Consider the following 22967-nt stretch of genomic DNA (forward strand, 5'->3'; position numbering starts at 1 on the left):
CGGACAACTTTCAGAAGTGATTTTTAAAAATGTTATACAGATTGAAGACTTCACCTAATGCGGTAGACCATGATGGGGGAAAACTCAAGTGTTTGCAACTTTATCCGGAACTTCCAGAATAAAATTCCTGCCTTGGAATCATGTTTTTATTTGCATCTGGCTGACTCTTTCAAAAGTGCTCTACCTGGAATTATCATATTCACCTATGCAGTTGTTCCTTTATTGTACAGTGAAGACCTCTTGGAAGCTGAGATACTGCTGCCATTAGCTGAAGAGCAGGGGCAGAGAGAGTAGTGAGGAAGCTTGGTTTGATCCAAAACCCAGAGCCAGGGAGGCTCAGAAGCATCTGTAACTGAATGTTTGCTGAGGGCCACAGGCAAAGAAGGGTGAGCTGCAAACTGTTCAAGCTATTTTACAATGCAGTACTCTCTTAGCAACCTGCTGGAGCTGGACAGTGTGCTCAGCATTGACTGTCACTGACTCCAGGTAATGGGTAGCACAAAAAAATGCTCCGACCTTAACAGTTTCTCTCTTACTTTATATTTCAGCCTAGTCTGCTAAAGTATAATAAATTCATTGTTTAAACTGACTTTGACCAGATGGGGGGTAACATAGATTGGGGGAGGGGAGAGAAGAAAGATTTATTGATCAACCTTCTACCTCTTGAAATCACTCTGGCTGGGGGAAAGTCATGGGTGAAGTTTGACTGTTGTTCAAGTCTTGTTGACATAGGCACCAAGTTTGTGCAGCTGTTGTGACAGCGGGATCCCAAAGCATTTGCACCTATCTTTGTGGTCTTTTATTAGTACAGCACTGCCAGAATAAAAGGGATAGTATTTTGTGTGAGCTCCTATCCTATCATTTTATAACAACTGTAAGTAGGATGGAATTAAAATTCCACCTCAAAAGATCAATATTTTATAAAAACAAAAAGCTAAAAGCTACTGCGGATGCTGGAAATCCAAAACAAAAATAGAATTACCTGGAAAAACTCAGCAGGTCTGGCAGCATCGGCGGAGAAGAAATCAGTTAACGTTTCGAGCCTTCATGGCCCTTCGGCAGAACTGAAGCATAGTATTTTGTTTGGAGTGGGATGGGAAGGGAGAGAATGGTGTATCTAACAATTTATGGTCTCTCTCTGCCCTTTCACCAGGCTCAGCAATGGCTTCTGTTACTGCGAATGTTGATTCCAAAGCCGAGCTCACTTCATTACTGGAGCAGTGGGAGAGAGAGGACAACAACGGGCAGAATGTTGTCCCTGTTTTGACCAAGTAAGCATTTAAACTTGATGAATTCCCTTAATATAGGTGAAAGAAGCTGAAAGTTGAGAGACTCTCGAGACAAAATGTTAGTTTATGGGATTTATGGCACTATGATTGAAAAATTGGATACTGCAGGTGGGGATGGTAAGATATGCACTGGGGATAGTTGGGGGGTAAAGTGTGTGCACTGGGGATGGGGAGATGGGGAAGGGAGCAGTCAAGGCACGCTTACTTTGGGTTTGGGTGATAATGCCTGAGGAATTTTCTTTTCTGTTCATGGGATGTGAGCGTCGCTGGCAAGGTCAACATTTGTTGCTAAGGGTGGGGATGTAGATGTAGCATAATAGGTTAATAGTTTTGGTAATGAGAGAGTGAAGTGTATCATGATGTAACAGTGACATTAGCAGTCATGTGCTAGAGACTGTAATAAAGTCTGCATACGGGAGCTATACTTACCCAGTAGCTTATCATGTATATAGTGCAAATAAAGTAGTTTTGAAGAAACCTATTTGAGTCAGACCTAAGTCACTCATGAGTAGAGGGAAACCTTCCCAGTATAGATTAGACCACAAGATAACCCACAAAACAGTAGAAGGAACTTTATTCTACATCTAATTGTGCAAACTACAGCTGCGAGTGCTTGATGCCAACACTGATCACCAAAGTGGAAAGTGTTCCATTCCCCAATAAAAGCTGTCACCTTTATAAGCAGAAAATTCACATTTAAAAACACAAGCTTGGCTGATCACATTGGAATCAGATGTGTTGGAGTTACTGAATCCCACAGTGTGAATGAGCTGAATGAATATGCACCATTAAAATAACACAGTTAAATGGTTAAAAACCACTTACTGGGATGAAAATCTAATTCAACTGCTTTGTTTTCTCAGACTAGGGTAACTATTCCAGCGACATTAGTGAACTTTTTTTTTAGAAAGTAAATTTTATAAAAACTCAATAAAAAATAGTTTTGTAATTGAGAAGCACTAATGTAGAGAACGCCCCCCCCCCGCCACTTTGTTCAGTTAACTGGGGGCCATGGCATAACAAGATCAAAAAGCCTAAAGATGGCATTCCGAGTTACTGTGCTGAAAACACACTCGTTATTCTTTTTAGGATTTCAGACCTCATTGAAAAGGAGACTGAGGAGTACCATAAGGCTGACCCTGATCCCTTTGATGATAGGCACCCAGGTAAGCTTTGACCTCTTGTATTTAAACAGGTGCAGTGGCAACAGATGACCCTCCAGCCAAATCTGAATAGCGTTTTCTGAGAAGTGGCGTGCTACTGAACTTTGCAGCAATAGCAGAGATCAACAAATAGGGAATGTATGCTAATGCTCTGTTACATGTGATTATTCAGCAGCCTGATTTGACTGAACATCGCATATGACAAGTCAGTAGTCTGCTCCACCACTGGGATAAATGTTCATTTGGTGCCCAGTGAAATTTTTAGCTTGGAATAGCAATATAAGTTCAGTGAGTTGAGCTGCAGTGCCACCTTCTGAAAGCAGTTAAAACATTGTTCTGTGATCCTGGCCATGGCTGTTAACTGGACTCCATTTCCTGTTCACTTGGTGGCTATATGCTTTCTAGGGAGGACATCTGATTAGTGTGTGATTTCTGTGGGACTCATGTTGCAAATCTCCAAATAACCAATTGTTTAATTGTGCTGCTGCCCCATTGTTTCGCAGTTGCACTTGACTGTTGGTAGCAAACATAACTATTCAAGGAAGGAGGTAGAGAGAAAATGGGCAACTACAGGCCAGTTAGCCTGACATCAAGAATAGGGAAAATGCTGGAATCAATTATTAGAGAATTTGGTAACAGAGCACTTCAAGAATCATATGATTTGTCAGAGTCAACAGAGATTTCTACATCTATGGGTTCTCCTTCGTCCATGTTGCTTGTTACTTCCTCAAAGAACTCTAATGAATTGGCCAAACATGATTTCCCTTTCACAAAACCATATTGACTCTGCCCGATTGCATTAAGATTTTCGAAGTGCCCTGCTGTAACCTCCTTAATAATAGATTCTAGCATTCTCCCTATGATGGATGTTAGGCTAACTGGTCTACAGTTTCCTGCTTCTTGTCTCCCTCCTTTGTTGAATAGAGGAGTTAAATTTTCTATTTTCCAATCTGATGGGAATTTTCCAAAATCTCAGTAGCCTTTCCCTGGTGATTGTAATTGTTTGAAGTATCTCCCTCCTTTTCACCTCTTGATTCAGATTCAAAATAATTGGCAAAGGGAGTAAATGTGATGTGAGGAAAAATTTTTTAACCCAGAGGGTGGTTGGAGTCTGGAACAAACTTCCCGAAAGGGTGGTGGAGGCAGGTTCGATCGAGGTATTCAAAAGGGAATTGGATTGCTACCTGAAAAGAGAGAATGTGCAAGGTTACAGGGGTAAGGCAGGGAGTGGGACTAGGAATGCTCTTTCAGAGAGCCAGTGCAGACTCGATGGGCTGAATGGCCTCATGCACCGTAAAGAAACTGTGATACTGTGAAAAGAAATCGTGTTTGATAAATCTTAGTATTTTTGAGGGTAGATGAGTAGATGTAGTTTATTTGAATTTTTCAAAGAAAAAAGTTTGATAAGGTGCCACCTAAGAGTTTATTATACAATTAGGGCTCATGGTAGTATATTAGCATGGATTGAGGGTTGGTTCATGGACAGAAAACAAAATAGGATTGAATGGGTAATTTTCAGGCTGACAGGCTGTAACTAATGGGGTGCCACAAGGATCGATGCTTAGGCCTATGGTACTTACAATCTCTATCAATGATTTAGATGAGGAAACTGAGTGTAATGTATCCAAGTTTGCTGAAGGTGCAACGGTTAGATGAGAAAGTAAACTGAGAATGCAAAGGGATATAGGTGGGTTAAGTGAGTGAGCAAGAATGTGGCAGATGGATAATAATGTGGAAAACTGTGAAGTTAGCCACTTGATAGGAAAAATAGGAAAGCAGAATATTTTTTAAATGTTGGGAGATTGGAAATGTTGATATTCAGGGGGAATTGGGTGTCCTGGACACAAATCTAACATGCAGGTGAAGTAAGCAATTAGGAAAATAAATTGTATGTTAGTATTTATAACAGGGATTGGAGTGTGAGAGTAAAGAAGTCTTAGTGTAATTGTATTGGGCCTTGCTCATATCATACCTGGAGTATTGTGTATCCTCTCCTAACCTAGGGAGGATATACTTGTCTTAGAGGGAGTGCAACAAAAGTCCAGCAGAATGATCCCTGGGGTGAGTGAATTGTCCTTTGAAAAAAGATTGAGTCAACTGGCCTATATTCCCTAGAGTTTAGAAGAATGAGAGGTGATCTCATTGAAACATACAAAATTAAAGGGTTTGACAAGGTACATGCTGGGATTATGTTTCCTCTGGTTGGATTGTCTATAACTAGGGATGACAGTCTCAGTCCTAAATGGGCTACCCCTTATTCTGAGGTGAAGAGAAATTTCTTCACTCAGTTGTGAATCTTTGAAATTCTTTATCCCAGGGGGTTGTGGATGTTCAGTCATTGAGTATATTCAAAACCAATACATAGATTTTTAGATACTAAGGGAGTCAAGAAATGTGAGGATAGTGTTGAAAGATGAAGTGACGTCGCAGATCAGTCATACGAACATATGAAGTAGGAGCAGAATTAGGCCATTGACCCTTTGAGCTAGCTCCATCATTCAATAAGATCATGGCTGATCTGTTTGTATTTATAATTCCACATTTCCACCTACCCCCAATAACCTTTGATTCTTGTTAGACAAGTGAATCAATCTACCTCCGCCTTAAAAATATTCAATGACCTCAGCTCCACCGCCTTCTGAGGCAGAGTGTTCCAAAGTCGCACACAGCTCAGAGAAAAAATTTCTCCTTATCTCTTTCCTAAAAGGGAAACCCTTTTAAAACAGTGCCCCCTAGTTCTGGACTCACCCACAAGAGGAAACATAATTTCCATTTCCCCTTTGTCAAGAACATTCAGGATCTTATATAGTTCAATCAAGTCACCCCTCACTCTTCGAAACTCCAGTGGAAACATGTCCGTCCTTGGCCTGCTGCAGTGTTCCAGTGAAGCTCAACGCAAACTGGAGGAACAGCACCTCATCTTCCGATTAGGCACTTTACAGCCTTCCAGGCTGAATAGTGAGTTCAACAACTTTAGATCATGAACTCTCTCCTCCATCCTCACCCCCTTTCCGATCCCCCTTTTCCAATAATTTATATATTTTTTTCTTTTCCCACTTATTTCCATTATTTTTAAATGTATTTCCATCCATTGTTTTATCTCTACCTTTTAGCATATTTCGATCCCTTACCCCTACCCCACCCCTACTAGGGCTATCTGTACCTTGCTCGTCCTGCTTTCTACCTTAATGTCACCATTAGCACATTTCTTAGCTAATGTCAACACCTCTATGTCCTTTTGTCTATGACATCTTTTGGCAATCTCCACCTATCACTGGCCCTCTATCCAGCTCTACCTGTCCCATCCCCCCCTTAAACCAGCTTATATTTCACCTCTTTTCTATTTTTCCTTAGTTCTGATGAAGAGTCATTCCTCTCCACAGATGCTGTCAGACCTGCTGAGTTTTTCCAGGTATTTTTGTTTTTGTTCCAGTGGAAACAAACCCAGTCTGTCCAACCTTTCCTCATAAGACAACCCACGCATTCCAGCTGTCAATCTAGTAAACCTCCTCTGAACAGCCTCCAACACACTTGTGTCCTTCCTTAAATAAGGAGGTCAAAACTGCACACAGTGTTCGAGATGTAGTCTCACCAATGCTCTGTATAACTGGAGCATAACATCTTTTTACGTCCAACCCCTCGCGTAATAAAGGATAGCATTCCATTAGCCGCCTTAATTATTTGTTGTACCTGAATACTAACTTTTTGTGACTCATGCTCTCGAACACCTAGATCCCTCTGCACCTTAGAATTCTGCAGTCATTCTCTGTTTAAGTAATACTCTTTTTTTATTCTCCCTGCCAAAGTGAACAACTTCACATTTTCCCACATTATACTCCATCTGTCAAATTTTTACCCATTCACTCAACCTACCCATATCCGTCTGCAACCTCCTTATGTTCTCTTCACAACATATTTTCCTACCTATCTTTGTGTCATCTGCAAATTTAGCTACCATGCCTTTGCTCCCCTCGTCTAATTTATTGGTATAAAGTGTAAAAAGTTGGGGCCCCAGCATACATTCCTGCGTAACTCAACTCGTTAAATCCTGCAAGTCAGAAAAAAAACCTTTTGTGCATACTTTGTTTTCTGCCAGCCAGCCAATCTTCTACCCAGGCTAATATGTTACCTCCTACACCATGAGGTTTTATTTTCCGCAATAACCTTTGATGTGGCACCTTATCAAATGCCATCTGGAAATCCAAGTACAGGACGTCTACAGGCTCCCCCGATCCATGGCACAAGTTACTCGTTCAAAGAACTCTAATAAGTTGGTTAAACATGATTTCCCTTTCACAAAACCATGCCGATTCTTCCCAATTACCTTGAGTTTTTCTAAGTGCCCAGCTATAACCACCTTAATGATCGATTCTAGCAGCTTCCCCATGGCAGACGTCAGACTAACTGGCCTATAGTTTCCTGTTTTCTGGCTCCCTCCCTTTTTGAATAGAGGGGTTATATTTTCTACTTTCCAGTCTGATGGAACCTTTCCAGAATCTAGTGAATTTTGGGAAATTAACATCAACGTATCTACTACCTCATTAGCCACCTCTTTTAAGACCCTAGGATGAAGTCCATCAGCACTTGGACACTTGTCAGCTGCAGCTCCACCAGTTGGTTCAGTACCGCTTCCCTAGTGATTGCAGTTTCATCAATTTCCTCTCTCCCTTCCATCTCCTGATTTACAGCTATTACTGGAATGTTTTTTGTATCCTCTATAGTGAATACAGAAGCAAAATATTTGTTCATCCACCGTTTTCTTATTATCTACTATTAACTCCCTATTTTCACTCTGTAGAGCCCCAACACTCACTTTACTTACATTTACTTTTTAAATACCTGAAGAAGCTCTTGCTATCTGTTTATTCATTTCTAGTTAGCTTCCTCTTATACTCTATAATTTATTTCTCCTAATTAAACTTTGAATCATTCTCTGCCGTTCTTTACATTCTGACCAGTTATCTGACCTGCCACTCATCTTTGTGCAGTTATATGCTTTTTCCTTAAGTTTGATGCTTTCCTTAACTTCTTTAGTTAATCACGGATGATGGGTCCTCCCCTTAGAATATTTCTTTATAGCAGGAATATATTTATTTTGAATATTCTGAAATATCCTCTCAAATGTCTCCCACTACTCCTCTGATCTATCCTCCAGCCTAGTACCCCAATTCACTTCAGCTAGTTCGGCTCTCATGCTCACATAGTTGCCCTTATTTAAGTTTAAAATACTAGTCTTAGACCCACTCTTCTCTCTTTCAAACTGGATGTAAAATTCCATCACATTATGGTCACTGCTACCAAGGGGTGCCTTTACTCTGAAGTAATTAATTAATCTTATCACATTACACAATACCAAGTCTAATATATCCTGCTCTCTGGTTGGTTCCAGAACGTGCTGCTCGAAGAAACTATCTCAAACATTCTATGAACTCCTCATTCAGGCTAGTACTGCCAATCTGATTTTTCCAGTTTATATGTAGATTAAAATCACCCATGATTATTGTCATGATCTTATTGAATGGTGGAGCAGGCTCGAAAGGCTGAGTGGCCTGCTCCTTTATTCTTGTGTTGTGTGTTCAGTGTTCTGGGGACTGGTACCAGCAGTACAATTAGAGGATCGATGTGGAATATGTTAGGCAGTGAGGTACTTTGAAATGATGACTGAAACCTCTTGCTTAAAAGTGACACCAGTGCTGCTGGTTCCTAAACCATGAGCCTCACCCAGTTTGTTGCAAACTGAAAATGAATTTGGAGGGATTGACCAGGCTAAGACCCAATTTTTTACAGGTTGCATTGGTAGTACTGTGGTATAACTGAGATGCAATCAATTACCTAACTAACCTCTGCATTATCTCAACTTATATAGCTGTTCTGTTGCCATTGGTACTTTGAAACAAATCTCCTTTCCCTGCACTCCCCCTGCCCCCTAAGGTGAGTGTGAGTAATTGTGCAGCTTTTTCAAAGCCAACACAGGCATGATGGGCTGGTGGTCGTCTCCTGTACTGCGCTGTATGCTTGAATGAAAAAGAGGCAAATTCCACAGATCTAGGAGCCTAGCATTTTGCAGAATCCCTCCAACTTGAAGCATTTTTACAATTTAAGGGAAGGCATGTGTTACTGAACTCTCAAACTCTGGAAATGTCACAAACCAGTTTCTGGGCATGCCTACCTTCTCCCTGAGATCCATGTGAAATTTCAGCATGTCCCCTACATCAAACTCAACTGACCTTAACCAACAGATATTGAGATGAAGTCTTGATTGCTGGAATCTAATATGAAAAATGTGCTAGCCTTTGTAATGTGCAATTAATATGCGTTTCTTTCAGGTCGAGCAGATCCAGAATGTAGACTGGGACATCTGTTAAAAATACTGTTCAAAAATGATGATTTTATGAATTCGGTGAGTATGCCTATTGCTAAGTAATGCAAGTGCAGCGAACAACAAACTTAAGTAGAATCAAAGATGAGACACAACCATTCCTTTGAAGCCTATCCCTCTTAGAACCATAGAACGATACACTGCCTTCGTGGGTGGTGGAAGCAAAGACGATCAATGATTTCAGAAGGAAATTGGATGGGCACTTGAGAGAAATAAACTTGCAGGGCTGTGGAAATGGAGCAGGGGTTTGGAACCAACTGGATTGCTCTATAGAGTGCTAGCATGGACTTGATGGGCCGAATGGCTTCCTTCTGAGCCATTATGATTCTGACACAGCACAATGGGCTGAATGGCCTCCTGTCTGTGCCAGTTCTTTGGTAGAGCTATCGAATTAACCGCATTCGCCTGCTTTTTCCGTATGGTCCTGTAATTTTCTTCTCTTCAAGTATTCATCTGATCCTCTTGAACGATAACCTGTTTCCACCATTCTTCAATCCTCCTTGTACCCTAACCTGCCAATCAAAGCTCATCCCTGTTTGATGAAGCTGTTCTAGAATGCAGGTGATTCGTTCCTGTTTGCAAAGCCAATCAAGGTAAACAGATCGAAAGTAACCACATCCTATTCTGCAAGTAGCAAGAATTTTTTAATAATTCAGGGAAATAATTAAATGTTCTTTTGGTCTTGACAGTAGTAATTTGACTTGCTATTCCTTTGAATTTGTTGTGGGGGATAGTTCTGTGATTGAAAGGATTTACAACCTTGCTTCATAGGGTAAGAAGCTGCAGACTGGTGTTGACGGGGACACCACTGTGCATACAGGTGTAGTAAACTACTAAAAGCCATAGCCCTCTCCTATCACAGAAAATTAGAGTTTGACAACTGAATGGGAGTTTCAGCGCTAGAAGGGTTAAAGCGAACAACAACATCAACACAGTGGAAGGAAGTGTGGTTGGGTCGCTGTTTTTTTCTCCTCTCTCACTTTCTGCCTCATTGCTCCAAAAAGAGGAAGAAAACTCTGAGGACCCTCACTGGTCTGCTCTCCTGTTCTTCCTGACCAGCCGACCTAGAGCAGCATTGACTGACTTAAGCGCACCTTCATCCAGCTCTCTCGCTTTCAGCTCCATTTCATGTCAGCCCTGGGAAGACCTATGCTACAGAGAAAAAAATAAACTTGGATTGGAAGAAGCATTTTAAAATGAAACAAAAAAATGCTGGCAGTACAATGGCTTGTGGGGGTAGAGGGCAGGGGGTTAATGATCAGTGCTGAGAATGGATGTCTGGGATTAATAGTACAGGTGAAAACCCTGGAATTGTGAGGGAATTGCGTACTGTGAGCATGTAGTTTTTTTCTCTGGAAGGATGAGGTAAACTGGGCCACAGGACCCCTCCTTTTGATGGGGGCAATTATTTTTGGTTGTGGAGTGGGTTATGAGGGGTTGGAGTGGGTTATGAGGGGTTATCAATTTACAATGATCATTGAGCGAGGAGAGGTTAGAAATGTATTTTTACGCAGAGTTTTTGCATCATGGATTGCTTTGCCACTGAGAGGAGTTGAAGTAGCGACCATTGCATCTTTTACCCGAGGAATAGGGGACATTTGAAGAAGAGAAAGAGAAAGGGCAATGGGAGAAGAGTAGGCTGTTGGGATTCGTTTTGAACAACTCTCACTGAAGAACCATACAGACATGATGGCCAAATGACCGATTTTGCTGTAAATGTGTGGTCCTGTGCAGATGCATCCAGGAGTAACTCCATCGAATGATTTCTCCTTCACATCATTCTGGATACTGATCTGGGGAAACCTGGGCTGAGTAAAGTAAATAGCAGCTAAGTACAATCTCCTGCACCTGTTCTCCAGGCTACTGCTTGGGACCAAAACAAAAACAGAATTACCTGGAAAAACTCAGCAGGTCTGGCAGCATCGGCGAAGAAGAAATCAGTTAAACGTTAACTGATTTCTTCTCCGCCGATGCTGCCAGACCTGCTGAGTTTTTCCAGGTAATTCTGTTTTTGTTTTGGATTTCCAGCATCCGCAGTAGCTTTTAGCTTTTTGTTTTTATTACTGCTTGGGACCACAGTTTATGTCATTGGTATGTCTATGGGAATTAAATTTGTTGATACAATTTTACATGGGAGCATAGGAATTGTTTGTGGAAAACAGAGCATGGTCTATCTAGTTCACCTTCTGCTAGCCTAGTAGACGCATGATACAATCAATGTCGGTCATTTATTTTGTAACAGGCCCAGATGTGACATGAGAATAACCCCAAGTTGTGGAAAGTTTTGGGAACTGTAGGCCCAAAGTCACGGGTTCCTCCTAAGCATGTTACACTCACCATGTCAGGTCTCAGATTATTCATACTGTGCCTCAGAATATTTTCTGAAAACGAGTCCAAATAATTTGTATCTGAATGAATGAACAATATCTGCTTCCACTGTAACTCTGGGGATACTGTCTATAGGTTGACCATTTGCTCACTGAAACAATGGCCCTGGTATTAACTGGGAGTACGAGAGGCCCAAATCGGGCAAAGTGTCTGGCAAGGCTGGGGGGAGCTGGGGGTGGAGGTTGGTGATCTGGGTTCGGCGAGGCTGAAGGCTTCTATGAGGGGAAAGAGTATTTCTGCTTCTCCAGCTTGTAAGGAGTGCTAAAACTGAAACCCTGGAGAATTGGTAGCTCCTGCCTTGGACCAGTTGCTGTGAATCCAACAGGTCAAGCTTCCCCTTGCCTGCTGTTGAATTCGAGTTCTTGCACCAGTGAAGTCGTTGAGCTATGACTTTGGTATGCTAATTAGGCCTCATCTGCCTCAGAGTCTTGTCCGTGGCCTGATTTATGCACTTTAAAACTTCAGTAGGTAGGAATGAGGTTGGATTACCTGATCCTGATGTTTTAAACCTCTCCTACTGTTGGGAGGGAGTGTGTGTGTATGTTGCTGGGAGGTTAAAATTGAGGCCAGTGGTTCTGCAGATTAGCCTTGAATTTACCATCTTTCAAGCACAGGCCATGTCTTCTGGTTCTGCTGTTCTGGACAAGGTGAAACAGCTGTTCATGAAGTCTACATTATCTAGCCCCTTTTACGCGATTGAATCTCTTGCTGCCTTTAATTGATGGAGTGGGCAGGGGTGGAAGACTGTTTTACAGAAAGTTCTAGCCTAAGCCACTGTGCCATTTGCTTGTGAACAGATAAACGTACACTTGTTTCCTTTACACATTTTAATTTTGTCTTTCCTTATGTACCCCTGGGCAGCTGGTGAATTCTTACGTGATGACCAGTCGAGATCCTTCAGTCAACACTTCAGCGTGCCGTCTCCTGTTGGACATCATGCCAGGACTGGAAACTGCTGTTGTCTTTCAGGAGAAGGTAGGAGGAAGGATGCTGAATAGAGTGAGGATTTTTACTTATTGGGCTGTGTCCAGTTTGTGAACTATTTTAATGGTAAACCGGCCTTATAGTGATCAAGTTAAGTGCTGAAGGGCACTGCATTCAGCTTTACCATGTACTGGATTAATTGAAATACCCACATCTGTTGCAGCATTGACGGCCATCTTGGCCTATAAAAAGGTACCAAACATCAGTAAAGGATCCATAAACTTTTGTATTGGGTTTTGGCTATGATAACTTCCCCCCAGACCAACACCCTGCCAAACATCATAAATCCTGACTCCACATACTGCCTGAGAGCGCACACAACAAATGGCCCTTTGAGAGAAGTCGAGCCCCATATGTAACAAGAAATAGAAGCAGGAACGGATCTTTCAGCCCCTGAAGTCTGCTCCACCATTTCAATGTGATCATGGCTGATCTTCTACCTCAACTCCACCTTCCCAACCTATCCCCAAATGCTTTAATTCCCAACATTTGAGAGAACTAAACCAACTATAATCTCTCCATTTTGTTCAGTTACTTTTCCGTGTTAATGAAGTTATTTAATCAACTGTGAGAGTATTTGCTTACTGAGGCTGCAGAGAACTCTATCTATTGCTGCTGTGCTGTTCTCTTTAGGAGGGAATTGTTGAAAACTTATTCAAGTGGGCAAGAGAAAGTGATCAGCCACTGAGAACCTACGCCACTGGTCTCCTTGCTGGGGCCATGGAAAACCAAGACATTGCAGCCAACTACCGGGAAGAAAACTCGCAGATGGTAAGGAATGTGATGCTGCTGACTTAAGGGAACCCAGTGTTTGTATTTCTGGATTCCCCAAATACATTGCCAGTGGGTTTACCATATTTATGGATTTTTGCTGGTTATCTCAGGATCTGCAAGCCAAATAAAATTTGGAGCTAGGGGTGGAGAGATGTCCCTTTCAAATATCAAATGGTTATTGGGAAGTTACATAGGAACATACGAATTAGGAGCAGAAGTAGGCCATTTGGCCCCTTGACCCTGCTCTGCCATTCCATAAGATAATGGCTGATCTGATTGTGGCCTCAACGCCACATTCTGCCTATTCCCAAAAACCTTTGACTCCTTTGTTAGTCAAGAATCTTTCTACCTCTGCCTTAAAAACGTTCAATTACCCTGCCTCCACTCTGGGGAAGAGAGTTCCAAAGACTCTCAACCCTCCGAGAGAAAAATGTCTTCTTATCTCAGTCTTAAATGGGAGACCCCTTATTTTTAAACTGTGTCCCCTTGTTCCAGTCTCTCCCACAAGGGGAAACATCCTTTCAACATCCGCCCCTCATTTCTCTAAATTGCAACGGCCCAACTTGTCCAGCCATTCCTCATAAGATAACACCACCATCGCAGGTATCAGTCAGGAATCACTTCTCTGAAGTGCTTCTAACGCATTTATATCCTTTCTTAAATAAGGAAACCAAAACTGTACACAGTACTCTAGATGTGGTCTTACCAACATCCTGTACAACTGTAGCAAAACATCTCTACTTTTATATTCCATTCTTCTCGTAATAAACGACAACATTCCACTTCCCTTCCTAATCATAGCTGTACTTGCATACTAACTTTTAGTGTTTCATGTACCAGGATGCCCAGATCCCCCTGTACCTCAGAGTTCTGCAATCCCCCTCCATTTAAATAATATGCAGCTTTTCTATTCTCCCAAAGTGGACAAGTTCACAATTTCCCACATTATACTCCATCTGCCAAATTTTTGCGCAGTTACTTAACCTATCTATGTCCCTTTGCAGACTCCTTATGCCCTCTTCACGATTTACTTTCCTACCTATCTTAGTGTCATCAGCAAATTTAGCAACCATACATTCGGCCCCTTCATCCAAGTAATTGATATAAATCGTAAATAGTTGATGCCCCAGCGCAGATCCCTGTGGTACTCCACTCGTCACATCTTGCCAACCTGAAATGACCCATTCTTGCCTCTCTCTGTTTCCTGTTCGCTGACTAATCCTCTCTCCTTGCTAATATGTCACCCCTACACCATGAGCTCTTATTTTGCTTAGTAACTTTTGATGTGGCACCTTGTCAAATGCCTTCTGGAAGTCTTGGTACAGCTTCCCCTTTATCCACATTGCTTGTTACCTACTCAAGGAACTCCAATAAATTGGTCACAAAACCATGTGACCCTGCTTGATTGCATTGAGATTTTCTAAGCGCCCCACCATAACCACCTTAGTAATAGATTCCAGCAATTTCCCTATGACAGATGTTAAGCTAACTGACCTGTAGCTTCATGCCTATTGTCTTCCTCCTTTCTTCATAGAGGAATCACATTTGCTATTTTCTAATATGATGGGACCTTTCCAGAGTCTAATAAATTTTGGAAAATTAAAACCAATGCATCTACAATGCAAGTTGTTAGATTAAGTGTGATTACCTAGACTTAGTTCTTTGGCCCCATGAGGGACAAGTGTAATTGCAAGGCATTTACCAACCTTGCAAAGTGACTGTTCCTGCTGTCCACTACCACCATCAGCATGCACTATCCTGGTTTTGTAAATGCAAGGGAGGTTTGGTTTTCTTTTCCTTCTCTGTTAAGTCTCCTTGGGTCAGGCATCAGTTATTGAGCAAAGGAAGTCACCCACTCTCTGGCCTCTGCTGCCGTTCGGGAAGGTTCCAGGATACATGTGGAGGGCTCTGACAATCAATGTAAACTTCCTTTCTTCCCAGCCAACCCCTCCCAAGTTGTTGACTTTCGCCTCCATATTTCCATTATTAAAGCAAGAATTCATTCTTGTGGAGTTGCAAGTGTAACTCCATGTCCTTTTGTTTTTTGCTGTGTAAACTTGTATAAAAGTCATCTGTTGAACAAATTGCTGTAATATGTTTCAAAGGACATTTGATTACAAAGTAAATATTTGTAAGTACCCAGAGAAGAGCATGTATTCAGCCTGAGAGAGATGACATAAGGTCCATTTTAGACCTTGGGGTATCTACAATGTAAAGGAACATGGGTATGTATTTTATACATTAGAAGGGTCAGCTTCATTAGGCCAAAAGGCTGCCTCTCCTCCTTGGATTATATGGCGGAGGTATGGACCATTTTGGCAATTCAGCCTGAACAATGCAATGTAATACAGACACCTGCTGGCCACAAGTTGGACTACAGCAGTGGCACTGTTAATATCAATAGGTTGGTGTCATTTACCTCTAAAGGAGCAGATAGTTAACTTGAGCACTGGCATAGGAAATTGCTCATGTCACTACAGTAGCTGTTGGGATGGGCTGGAGGTGGGGGGAGGGGTGGCGCTGATGGTCTGACCAGTTGATATGGTTTTCTGCTTAAGATTCTTAAGGGCCTTCGACAGCCATCAGTGGAAAAAAATGCGAGTTTTTCTCTGTGACCCTGCAGAGCTCCAACACCCATCCCTGCAATTTTCATGGAACTAATTTCACAACCACAGGGATAAGAAACTTCTGCTGTTGGGTGGATTTCCGACTTTTGGAAAATGGAATTCTGCCCAATGTTTTTTTTTGAGGGGAGGCCCCTCAGCTGCCGTCACCTCCAATACAGCCAAAGCTGGGCGGAAAGAGTCTCAGCCTGGGAAACCTCTACCTATAACAAGGATGGAGTAGGCCCAGAGGAGCCACTACTCAGCCTTGCGCGAGCCTGGACCCAGCTACAGTCCCTCACCTGCTGGAGCGTAGGGTTTAGCAGATGGTGAGGAGGGAGCTGTGGAGCCAGTGTCTTGGCTATTTGTACTGAATTGGCACCAGTTTTCTGAACATTGCCACTTTGTTCTCTGCTTGTTGAATTACAATAACAGTATGAAAATATTACCAAAAGGGAATACAGAAATATCTCACACCCCAGCACGTGATAGGATAAAAAGCCCGTGGATTTTCACCAATATTTATTGGCAACTTTCAATCATGATGCCTGGCCATGAAGAGGCACCAGAGGACCTCAGTGTTGCTCTAAGGGAAGGTCAGGCTGCTGTGGTGTGTGTGTGTGTGGTGGGAGGGGCAGGGGGTTTGAAGAAGGGCTGCTAAGTGAATGGACGGGGAGGGGATTTGGAAGACGGCATGTGTGGTTGGGGAAAGAGGGGTTGATTACAATGTGGATGGGTGACGATGGGGAGGAGTTTACTGAGTCTGCTGTCACTGTGGGATATGGAGACTTTGGCTGAAACTTATATGAGTACATAAAATAATAACGTTTTTACAAAGCACATTTTTTAAAACAAACACAAGGGCCCGTAACCTCCGCGCTTCCCAGCGTCAGATTTGGGGGGTACCCCAAAGATGCACTGGGGAATCCCACTGAGAAGTTCCCAGGTAAGGGTTTGCATGGCAATTGCCCAGAAGTGATAACTTCCTCTGGACAATTGCACTGCGCTGGGAACCATCGGAAAATGCAATTTAAATCGCAAACTTCGGATGGTTCCGCCGGGGTTATACCAATAGTTACCCAAAAAAAAGTTGGAAGGATTAAGACCTCTTCTAACTTCTGGGTAAGTATTACACAGACCCCCCTCCCCCCAATAAACCTCCGGAACCCCCCCAACCCCCAAATCCTATCTACTTACCCTAGATACTTGCCTTCCCCATGCCTGTCAATTTCCCTGGCCCTTTAAACTTACCTGCTTTACGGCAGCAAGTGCTGTTAAAAAAAAGGGGGCGTGGCCTCCTTGAATCCACTGGATCTAGACTTCGCTGGGGTCCGCGAGGATTCTTTCGATGCAGGCTCCAAGCAGCTCCAGCAAATGGAAGTGGCAATGCAGTTTTCAAGACCAGGTAAGTGTGCATTTATTTCTTCTAATTCCTGCGGGCCAGCACTTTCAGGAGGTTACAGCCCAGGATTTTCAAAATACGCAAACTTTGTATACTGAATGTTACCATGCTGCATTATTGCTGTTTTGTTTTTGCTGGTGTCCAAGGTCATGTTAATTTTCAGGAGTTGTTTTTATACAGTCAGTCATGTGATATGGGTGCTCCTACAAGACCAGCATTTGTTTCCCATGCCTAATTGCCCTTGAGAAGTTGGTGGTGAGTTAAAATGGGGTCACATTGGGAAATAGTTTGCAAAGCACTGCCAAGGTCCTTTGCTTGCCTTCGCATGTACATAATCCAGCAAGGTCATGTTCTGATGTTAGTATAGGCTTCGTCCTGTATTAAATGCCCAAACTGCATTGAATGCTGAAATGCTACGGTCACTTTGGTGATCTGATACATTGCATTGGTCCGCTGACTTGACAGCAATAGAAGGTAAACAAAGGAAGACTAATGTTTCTACCCAATTGAAGTTTAATAATTTCACCCATTTGAAGTGGTCTAGAAGCATTTGCATTTCACTACAAATCATAAGTGCTATAACTACATGATTCCTTGTCACAAAAAAAATTTCAGACTTTTTTGCCTTTGGTCCCTAATTTTCAGACCTTTTTTGTCTTTAGCCACTCATCCCTGCAACTAATCCTCATTTTACCCTACTCCTAACTCAAAACCTAATCGTGGCAATCTAGCAGAGTGTTGGAACAGCAGGACCCACTGTAGTTCAGGCCAGATTTTCTATGTTTCTTCTTTCACTGCTTACTGGAAGGGCCTTTCAGTGACATAAAAGCAAATGCTGGAAACACTCTGCCAGTCAGGTAGCATCTATGGAGAGAGAGAAACTGAGCTAATGTTTCAGGACAATTACCTTTCATCAGAACTGGAAGATGCTAAAAATGAACACCTTTTAAACAAGTACTAAGAGGAATGAATGTCTGTAGGTAGGAGGGCAGGAGTAATTAAATGACAAGCGATGGTCAAAGGTGAAAGAGAGTGATAATGAGACAAGTAAAGAAGTGTTGTAAAACAGTAGAATAGCAGAAGGGGAAGAGCAGCAGGGAAGACCTGCCAGAGAGAAGGGATGCCATGGCCCAGGAATGTGACGAAAGGGTGACGGGTAAATCCCAAGGATGTGGACCACTTTACCAGTGGTACACTAATGAGCAATCCTCGTCCCAAGCCCCAGAACAAACCCCCTTCATTCCCATTGGCTCTAGTGCAGCAACATCCATTACCAGCGCCTGCTCGATTTTAAAAAGTGAGAGTGGTGGTTAAGATTAAAGCCGTTAAAGTCAATATTGAAGCCAGTAGGGTGTAAAATGCTTCGCAGAGAGGAGTTTGTATGGAGCTTCTTTAGAACATTTCAGGAGGCTGAGGCTGGAGATTTGAAGTGAAACACCTTGTCTTAGGTGAGCCCTGTGGTTACTCTTTGGAGAATTCAAATCTTTAATACAAATGCAAGTTCTTTTGATTCTAAAGTGGTATTGACCATGGTGTTGAAATTGGTTTTAAAATGAAACCAGTTAATTTTGTGATTATTGTTAAATGAGATTGGGAGCCTTCGTTCTCTTATTTATGTACAGCATTAATGATCCATTTCTGATTTACTTGAAGGTGCCAGTAATGTTGCAGCGCTTGCGAGATTTGCAAATGCAAGACTTGGAAAACAATCAGAAGATGAAATGGCAGAGCCCACGGAGGCCACACTTCACACCACTACTTCCAATGGATGAGGAGGCGGTGGACATGGACTACGGCGACACAGCAAAAGCCGAGGATGGTGAGGACTGCACTGACGATGTGTCCTTCCAGATTAATTCATCACATAAAACCAGCAGCAGGGTCAACTCCTCTGTCAAGAACACAGAAAGCGAGGATGGAGTGAAGGGGAAGGATGGGCGAAGGACTGAAAGGGAGGATGTAAAGAAAGCGACTAAACAAAGACTCAGCTTTAGCAACTTGGACCCTGAACGAATATGCAACGAGCAGTCAAACAGCTGGTCAGAAATGTCATCTTGGGTGATTGGCAATAATTATAACCTTTTCCCTTTGACCTCTGCCATTGAGCAAAGGTTAATTCTACAGTACTTGACACCCTTGGGGGAATATCAGGAGGTGAGTAATGAGGCTGATTTTTAAAAAAAACATTTTCTTGGGATTTTGGACATTGCATGCATAGCTGCTATTTATTGTCCATTCCTAATTATCCTTGAGAAGTTTGATGCAGTTGGGATGCTTGCCATTCCCTTTTAAAGGTCAGTTAGGAGTCACCCATATTTGCCTGGGATTGGAGTCACATGTAGGCCAGATCAGGTTGGAGCAACAGGTTTCCTCTCCTAAAGCACATTAATGATTCAGATGGATTTTACAACAATCCAACAGCTTCATGATCACTTTTTCTAATGTTTTTAAAAAGCTAGATATATTTTTTAAAAACTGAATTCATAAAATTTCCAACTCCAAATTTGAGACTTGAAATTGTCCTCTGGGTTAGATTACTAGCCCAGTAACAGAACCATTATGCAGCCGTACCAGAATTTGTTTCATTAATGACTCTTTTTATGTGAGGACTGTTAATAATGTGGAGCACCTGATGTTGGCAGCAAATGTTTCCAGGTCAAGTGTATACTGTTTAGATATAGAACAAATCACCCTTCTTCCTGAAGACATGTCTCTGCTCCAATCCTTGTAGTGCATCCCCTGCTACCCCAGTTTATTTACCACTGCAGTCATCCCATCCATTTTGTCAGTTTGGAGCAGTTTCATAGAGCTATGCAGCACAGAAACAGGCCCTTCAGCCCATTTCCTTTACATTGATGAAGTGACTACACTTAATTAGCTGTAAGGTGCTTTGAACCATCCTGATTTTGCGAAAGATGCTTTTTAAATGCCAGTTCTTCCCCTTTTACTTCTGTACCATGGACCCATACCCTCTGGACCTGCGTTGAGACTGGCATACTCATCTAAGTTAGGACTCTTGGAGCCAGCAGGTAGTGGTGACTTTAATGTCATTAGTCCATGCTGGATTCCAGCAGGTAGCAGGCTACCAGCGCGCTCTACCCCACAGTCCCCCTGAATGGCAAATGTTCTGATGAGCGAGATTAAGCGCTTTTCTTTTGACTGCAGTCACTGTCCTATGTGTTTCTTTTTGTGGGGGATGAGGCCTGAGGTGGTCACCAATGTCCCTATTAAGATATAACTGAGAGATTATCAAAGTTTGACCTCTCCAAGATTGCAGTGATGAGAGAAAGTACTGGACCAGTTCTTCAAAGATAACCCTGGGCCTTTGTGTAAAAGACATATGTGGCCCTCCGTATTCTTTCCAATGAAGTGGTTTTTCATTTGCCTGTGGTTGAGATTCTAACCATGTCTTTTTCCAAAAGTGTTCTTTGCTTTGTTTGATTCTGGCCACCATGTTGAATGAAGAGAAGTGTTACTGAGAGTGTGGAAGACCAACAAGAAAGATCCCAAGTGTAGAAGGGAATGAGCCAGGATCAGAGAAACTTATACTCTATAGTCTAGAAAGAAAGTACATAAATAGCTTAATGATGTATAGATGAGATAATTCAAAACATCACTTCAAATTACCCAGGACAGTGGGCATAAATTTAAACTAGTTACTGCCATATTTACAACTTGTATTGAAAAGGACATCTTAACTAGGGGCAGTAAACATGGAATAACCATATAGGTGAGGTAGCAGAAATAGAAATTTCAGCAATATTCAAAATGTTGAATGTTATAGTGGACGAGCTGAAATATGGCTGAATGGCTTTTTCTTAAGTTCTTCTGTATCATACTTTTTGGCTTCGAATTTTGGCCAATCTCCTGTAGAGTTGCTCAGTATAAGTTGATGTTTTATTAGGACGAGTGCGAAACCATGTCGTGCATAATATGTCCTATAAATTGAGCTATGTTTCTTTAGGAAACTGAATCTGGAAGTTGTAAAATCAGTTCAGTTGTTTGGTCAGGGAACATTGGGAAGAGCTGTTTCAGCTTCAAGTCAAAAGCACCCAGCAGCAAATAACTGTCTTGCTTATCTCACATCTGTAATACATGCACAGATGCACACTGACTGACATAAATAAAGGTTATAGATTATTGGTGCAGTACAATGATAAATGCTCAGCTTGTAGCATTCACTGTCCTCAACATTAACAGAAATAATGCATTGACAGGAATACTGTACTGCAGCTAGCCTTATTTTCTAATTAATAGTTGAATTGAATTCAAGCTCTTTAGTTTATCCATTCTGGTCATAATCAGTACCTGGCAGTTTGAGCAAAATACAGGCGGTGACGCTCTCCCAACAGAAAGTTGATGAGTGGAACTGAACCAAAAAGCCCAAAGTCCTATGGTCTATGCCAGTTAGCTGATCTTAGCCAAGGTTGATAGTAGGGTTGCCAGAGTTGACCTCAATTGACCTCAATCTTTGGGCTAAGAAGCAGAAAATCAGTCGGGGATCCCAATTCTGATCACTATCTAGTGATTTGTCCTGTATGCAAGTATGGCTGCTAGCATGGGGCCTGGGATCACAGGGAAAAGAATGGGCTCTCGAGTGAGACCTCGGGGGTGGCCCGTGCCTAGCAGTCCAGCAGGTGTTTCCCTCTTCAGGGTGTAGTTTGGTGTTCTTTTGAAAGAAAATGGTTTGAGTTGTGAGAATAAAGAATTCGGCAGATGGTGCAGTTTGAAGTTCTGCCAATAGACGTCATTGGCACATCTCAGAGCTGAACATCATTACTTGATCCATAGTTTGTCCTTTGTGACCCAGGTTTGGAGATGAAAATTAGCCAGATCCTCGACTCTGGATCCCAGGTTTATTGGTTGAGACTTTGCAGAGATTCTGTGCCAGTCATAGTACAGTTGTATGGAGTGTGTTTCATTATTCTGACCGTGTGTTGATGTGAAATTCAATTGATGGCGCTTGGTAACCTTTACAGACTTGCCTTCTAATAACTCATTGTTTCTGATTTGTACCAGTTGTTGGCTGTGTTCATGCAGCTTGGTGCTCGAGAACTGCTGATGTATTACATTGACCTTAAGCAGACTAATGATGTCCAGCTCACCTTCGAAGCACTTAAGGTATGAGAACATTGGCCAAGCGTTGGCTGATAGAACAATCAATTCACTCTGCCCTCCTGTGCATATTGGCCATAAAAATCAGTCTATTGCAACTTTCCAAGGGCTTGATTAGTAAGTGAATTGCCTGATGCAGAACTGAGTCACAGAAGCCAGGTTCAATACATGTGGTTGGTTGGTGGAGGTACCACCTTCAGCTGCAGCACTCATAGTTTGGGAGGGGAAAAATCCAACATGATTTATGTTCCTGGTGTTGCGCAGTAACTACTTCCAGAAAGTGCACCTGTATAAGTATCAGTGAGGACAGAATTAAGCTCCAAAAAGGTACACCCATGGTAAATCGGCCTGCCAGCTTGTACTATCTAGGATGACAGGATTACATGAAGTGTGTGGCACAAAAACAGACTATTAATTCCAACAGGTCTATGTCAGCGTTTTTGCTCCACATGAGCCTCTTCCCCATCCCTCTCCCTCTCAGCATATTCTTCTGTTCATTTCTCCTCGTGTTTATCTTGCTTTCCCTTAGATGCATCCAAGATGTACAGCTCCGCTACTGGTAGCGAGTTCCACATTCTAACCACTCGATAATGCAGTTGCCCTGGGTTCCCTATTGGCTTTAGTAGTGACCATCTTATATTTATGGCCCCTAGTTTTGGTCCCATTCTCTCCCACTGGTAAGTGGAAATATGTTCTACTACTTAATCAAACCTTTTCGTAACCTCAAAGACCTCTATTAGGCCACTCAACCTTTTTTTTCTCGAAGAAGACCCCAAACCTGTTAAAGCTTTCTTGATAGTTATAATCTTTCTGCCTCTTTCTCACAAATTATTTTTGAACCTTTTCCATTGCCTCTATCATTTCCATAAT

The 22967-nt window shown here is 42.2% G+C and overlaps 1 protein-coding gene across 2 annotated transcripts in view; it reads left to right on the forward strand.

Moving 5' to 3' along the window:
• Positions 1 to 22967, forward strand: part of dcaf1 (ddb1 and cul4 associated factor 1) — a 96223-nt gene that overhangs the window by 25739 nt on the left and 47517 nt on the right. For both annotated transcript variants that reach the window (XM_078543829.1, XM_078543830.1), the window contains 7 exons: positions 1154 to 1271; positions 2379 to 2455; positions 8779 to 8852; positions 12081 to 12194; positions 12837 to 12974; positions 18636 to 19136; positions 22002 to 22103. In XM_078543829.1, the coding sequence (XP_078399955.1) occupies positions 1162 to 1271; positions 2379 to 2455; positions 8779 to 8852; positions 12081 to 12194; positions 12837 to 12974; positions 18636 to 19136; positions 22002 to 22103 (1116 nt within the window). In that variant the 5' untranslated portion in view covers positions 1154 to 1161. The remainder of the gene's footprint in view (positions 1 to 1153; positions 1272 to 2378; positions 2456 to 8778; positions 8853 to 12080; positions 12195 to 12836; positions 12975 to 18635; positions 19137 to 22001; positions 22104 to 22967) is intronic.

Source organism: Cetorhinus maximus, chromosome 6 (genome assembly GCF_964194155.1).
Source record: "Cetorhinus maximus chromosome 6, sCetMax3.hap1.1, whole genome shotgun sequence".
Taxonomy (NCBI): Eukaryota; Metazoa; Chordata; class Chondrichthyes; order Lamniformes; family Cetorhinidae; genus Cetorhinus; species Cetorhinus maximus.